Source organism: Suillus fuscotomentosus (genome assembly GCF_016647785.1).
Source record: "Suillus fuscotomentosus strain FC203 chromosome Unknown F5891scaffold_452, whole genome shotgun sequence".
NCBI lineage: Eukaryota > Fungi > Basidiomycota > Agaricomycetes > Boletales > Suillaceae > Suillus > Suillus fuscotomentosus.
Genome location: NW_024539964.1, coordinates 1,087 through 6,335, shown reverse-complemented (window position 1 = coordinate 6,335; position 5,249 = coordinate 1,087). Strand labels below are relative to the sequence as shown.

The 5,249-nt window shown below is 45.6% G+C and overlaps 1 protein-coding gene and 1 non-coding gene across 2 annotated transcripts; both read right to left on the bottom strand.

Annotated features, from left to right (window-relative positions):
* Window positions 1-204: 204 nt before the first annotated feature.
* F5891DRAFT_t157 lies at window positions 205-276 on the bottom strand. Its single transcript has one exon. It is a non-coding gene; the product is annotated as a tRNA-Asp (tRNA).
* A 1,450-nt stretch (window positions 277-1,726) lies between these two features.
* On the bottom strand, window positions 1,727-2,578 carry F5891DRAFT_1091822 (uncharacterized protein). The gene is made up of 3 exons (XM_041363505.1): window positions 2,449-2,578; window positions 2,289-2,367; window positions 1,727-2,207 (listed from the first exon to the last, which is right to left on the bottom strand). Exons 2-3 carry the CDS (start codon window positions 2,340-2,342, stop codon window positions 1,761-1,763), a joined length of 501 nt encoding a protein of 166 aa, XP_041216224.1. The 5' UTR covers window positions 2,343-2,367; window positions 2,449-2,578; the 3' UTR covers window positions 1,727-1,760.
* Between the last annotated feature and the right edge of the window lie 2,671 nt (window positions 2,579-5,249).

Below are 5,249 nucleotides of genomic sequence, written 5' to 3'. Positions count from 1 at the left end.
GTCAGTTGCTGGGCGACTGAATCACCCTTAGTCTCCAAGCGCCTGGATCCAGACTCCAGAGGCACTTCACACGATTCTGCATGGCCCGGGGTGGTGACCTTGTCACCTTGGCCTTGATTAATTTGTTGCCAGATCAAAAAATTTAATGTTGTAAGTCGCAAATAACATCATAAAATTGCACAAGTTGGTCTCAAATTAAAAAATCTCTCTGGCGGGGAATCGAACCCCGCTTTCCCGCGTGACAGGCGGGTGTACTATCCGATATACTACCAGAGATATTTTACGGTTCAAAACAAAATTATATAAACATCATTTGTAATGAGGGTGAGCGGAGCTCAAAGCTTGACTTCCGACTAACTCCAACTCGAGATGAATGGAAGTGTGTTCAACAATATGCGCAGTCATGCATCCGAAAATGCTGCAACTCTTAAAGCTTAAACTCCAAAAGTGTGTGCCCTCGCGCTCTCATTGTGGTGGTCCCATGTAAAAAAGGACTGCGGAATTGCTACAGAAGGCAGGTGGTAACATTACTTCTGCTAGGGAAGCGTTTATTGCCAGTGTTGTTCATCTGTCACAATGATATCATTAGGTCCGACTGCAGTGGTTTTAGGAAAACGATATCAGGCACGAAATACTACGTCTACTACGATCGTCCATCACAGTCATGCATAAAGTGACCCCTAGCAAGCGCAGAGGTTATATTATCATGATATGTAAGTTCAAGCCACGATTTCGGTTCTTCTTGCTTCGTACTACCATGCTAGTGCTCAAAAGTTCTGTACTGCTCGACTACACTCGCATTTTGTCGCACCCAACCCCCTTCTAGTAGCTGCGTCTCGTTCTTGTCTCTAAAGATTCATCATTCTGTTGCCGGTGAAACTTTACTCAACACATTACTTTCGATTCTGGCAGAATCGTCGAAACAGTCCGAACTGTGCTACGAGTTACTGTGGTCTACCCGCACTGTGGGAAGTAAAAACACTGGAAATCCGTGTTTTAAATACTGAAAGTCAGGGTCCAAAACACTGACTTTCACGGTTTTGTATCTTTGAATCGCAGTCAACATCAGAACCAGAAGATAAGATGTGCAAAATTTCAGTGTTTTCAACGCTGAAATCGGATTAACAACAAAGATCGTGATACTCCTCGAAACACTGAAAAACACCATTTGCGATGCTGACAATTATGAATAGGATTACAATAGACTAATTTGAGAGTGATACATGACGCATGGGCAGTCAAAAAAGGTAACTAGCTTGCGTCCAGGATCTGTGAAAAGAGTCCAAAGCGAGAGCATATCGAATAACAAGGTGTATGGCTGCCGTTGCTTCAAACGCAGTAATCGAGTGTCAGGGAAATGATATTGACTCTTGAGCGCATCTAAATTGGTTTGTAGGATCTGCTGGGATGACTCGGATGAGAGCACCGCACAATGTTACGCACTCGCCCTTGTTGAGCGCAGCTGAGCTTGAGCCTACAGTGGAGTTGCCGGAGAATGAGTTCTGGGACAAGCTGGGGGGTGAGAGATATAAAGAGTAGACAATATGGAGCAGGTGATGAAGCTCGTACTGACGAAAACACCACTTGTAGCAAGGAGGACGGTTGCCTTTTTGAAGTATATCAGCGTCGTCTTGAGCTCGCATAAAATGAACGCAAACGTGCGAGAATGTCGCCGAAACTGTCGGAATACAAACAAGAGTGAAAAAAAAACGATGGTAAAAAAGGACTCACTAAGACACTGTGAACAGTGGGCAACGACATCAATCAGCATGGCTCACACTTGATAGAGGATCGACACCCTGTGAACGGCAGACAACGACTTTGATAAGCATGGCTCCAGTCAAAGGAGGATTGACACACTCATTCACTGCGAATGGCAGGCAGCAACTTGGATCAGCGTGGCTTGAGCTCGAAGGAAAACCAACAGACTCACTCACTGCAAATGGCGGGGAACAGCTTGGATCAGCATGGCTTGAGCTCGAGAGAGGATTGACAGACTCACTCACTGTGACTCCCCATCCAGAGCCGAGTCTACAAGCGCTGCGTGCGAGTGAGAATGAGAGTGCGATGAGCAAGAATGAGTGCCGCCTCTCGTCCTTTTCGTGTCTTCGGCGTCCTGGTGTCATCCGCGAGTGTTCGCTCCACGTCAGCACTTGCTGGCGTGCGTTGGGCGTTTGCGCATGGTGCTGGTGTGGGCCTTTGAGTGGCTATATGCGCAGTTATAGTGAGTATATGCATCAAATTTTAACTTGTCCACCTTAAAATAAGAATGAACGATCATTACGCACCAGTTCCCTCCTTTTGAGAGAGGCCCTGGGAGTCCCATAACACAAATTGCTCATTAGGTAGCGCTTACTCCTAGAGGCACTGTTCAAGATGGAGTGTTGGGGAGAAACAGAGTATAGCCTGAGTATATAGTGCTTAGCTGCGAGAGCATGCTCAACTCACCTATTGAACTTCTCAATGGCCTTGTTTTTGGTATAGTGGACGGAGAGGCGACCAATCCAAGGACGATTGCGAAGAAGTCCTTTGTTGACGTGTTGTTTGTATCTATCACGTGACAAATGTGTTTGCCCAAATTGGCAGTGGCATGCCTCAAATGTGCATAGGGTGATTTTCCCTTTTCATATTCCTGCATGACCGGCAGCAAAAGAGTTCCCATTCAAAGGCACGTCCCAAACCATGCACAATACCAGAAAACTTAAACTCCTTTACGAGGATGGAGACCATGTGTAGAGGCCTACGGTCATGGAGAACATCACCAGTACTTTAGACGCTGAGAAAACAAATCAGCGTTTTCACCACTGAAAGTACCGACACTGAAAAGCTTGGTTTGATTAGTCAGTGTATTTAGTACTGATTGACATGATGGTCACGTGAACACTGAAAATAACTGCTGCCTTTTTCAATGTCTGCGTCATTGATATTTGTCATGTAGTGCTTTTTACATTTATTTTCAGTGTTTTTACTTCCCACAGTGCCCGCCTATCAATACATTACAGTTCATGCTGGACTTTCCGCACAGGTTCGAGACGATGCATCGGGTCGCAAACCCTTTGTATTGGAGCCAAAATCGCCTTACAATTATTACTACTATTTCTAAAAATCAGATATCATTCCTGGGCGTTCATCTATAGATCTGATTTTTGCTTGGTAACACGAAAATTGACAGTAGCATATAGAATAGCATCGGTAGAGAATGGAGGGAATTAATTCTCTCGATAGAGCGATCTCAGTTGCAATGCGATAACCACTGCTGGCCTTGGTAACGGAATGTTCTGAGCCTCAAATATATCCCGCCCTTTGAACATATGCAAGAAATTTGTATTCATAGAGAACAAGATATATTAATGAAGTAAACATAGATCGTATAAGTCCATAATTTAACTGACCGGACAGTCTATGATCGTACCAATAAAAGAGAAAACAATCGAAATAACTCTATAGTATGGGTAGTCGATGTGTAGTACTAGCGAAGGAAATCCGAAGGGATCAAGTTGGCCTGCTAGACATACTAGTGTGCGGACTCTAAGGCTGTGGGCGATGATCTTCAGCTTCCGGGTCGTGGTAGGGCGTGGTAAAGGAGGCCGTTGTGCCGTATGGCGCATCATCGAGATACGGTCGTAGGGGACTTCTGACTCATCGAAGACTTACGGTATGTTGAGTGCGTAGTATGTGCGGGGGGCCTGCAACCTCGTGGAGAATGTGATTCTATGTCGTAGGGGACAGCGAGGGAGGCTATTAGGCGTCATCCGGATTGGTCGTAGGGGACTTTGACACTGGAGACATGTTAGATGTATCAACATCTGACGTTTTTGATCGTAGGAGACTCTAATATTAAGATATCAGTAATGAAAGAAAGAGTATGAGCAGGCCACTCACTATTCGTAGATGTCGTGTGGAGTTCAACGGCTAGTGCGGTGTATTCTGACGGAAATTTTGGCGACTGCGAGGGAGTGCCGTCGAGAATAGTAAGTTCCACATTTCCAAGTACGGTATTGATAGCATCATGGTGTAGGGTGTGTCGTAATCGAAATTCCGAGGACTAAGAACGACTATCGTGAGTAAGAGGTGCAATATTTCGTAGTATGATGGTAGTGTCATGGCGTAGGGAGTGTTGCAGTGCAAGTGTCGAGGGCCGAGACTGTGATTGGGACTGTCGTCAAGGGTAAACACTTGGAACTTCTGAAGTAAATTGTTAATAGTGTCATCATGTGGAATGTGCTGCGGCTGCGACTGAAAGAGATCGTTGTCGAGGGAAAGAGCACCCATATTTTGTAGTAGCATCTCGATAGTGTTATCGTGTAGGGTGGACTGCAGCTGAAATTCTGGTGACTGAGATGGACCATCGAGGGGGAAAACATTTGTGTTGTGGAGTAGCTGAAGCTTTGATGATTGAGAGGCATCGTCACCGAGCGTAAGAGTTTCTGGTTGTTGCAGTAGAGCGTCGATAGCGTGATTGTTGAGAGCAAGAGTGTCTGTGTTATTGGGCAGCATGTTGATATCGTAGTTGTCATCGAGTAAGGGTTGCTGATTTTTGTGGGAGAGCGTCAATGGCAATAGCATGGTTATCGTCGAGAGCAAGAGCGTCTGCGTTATTGGGCAGCATGTCGATATCATAGCTGTCGTCGAGAGTAAGCGTTGCTAATTTTTGTAGGAGAGCGTCGATGGCGATGGCGTGGTTATCGTCGAGAGTAAGAGTTGCTGACTTTTGTAGTAGAGCGTCAATGGCGATAGCACAGTTGTCGTCGAGAGTAAGAGTGTCTGTATTTTTTGGTAGCGCATCGATAGCGAGGTTGTCGTCGAGAGCAAGAGCTTTTGTGTTATTTGGTAGCGTGTCAACAGGGTGATGGTGTAGAGCATGATGTGGCTGAAGTGTCAATAATCGAGATGGAACATCGTCGAGAGAAAGATCTAACATTCTTCGAATTAAGTCATCCATAGGGCAGTCGTGTACTAGGGTGCATTGGGGCTGACATTTCGATGACTGAGGAGGATCGGGAGGAAGAGTTCCGAGTAGGTGGGTGATAGTGTGATCGTCTAGGGCGTGTGTTGACCGAAGCTTCGAAGGCTGATATGGATCAGGTAGGGTGTCGATAGTGTGGTATAGAGTGTGATGTGACGGAAGAGTTGACAAGTGAGAGGATACATCGTCGAGAGAAGAGTTGAAATAGTAGAAGGTACACTGTCGAGAGAAAGACTTGATAAGTGAGTGGATACATCGTCAAGAAAGTGTGTTGAGATGTGAG

Excerpts from the sequence above, each read along its gene's own strand:
- F5891DRAFT_1091822 (XM_041363505.1), bottom strand. The coding sequence starts at position 2,342 with ATGAGCAATTTGTGTTATGGGACTCCCAGGGCCTCTCTCAAAAGGAGG. Across the intron at positions 2,208-2,288 it reads CTCTCAAAAGGAGGGAACTG|CCACTCAAAGGCCCACACCA; the intron begins GTGCGTAATGAT and ends CTGCGCATATAG.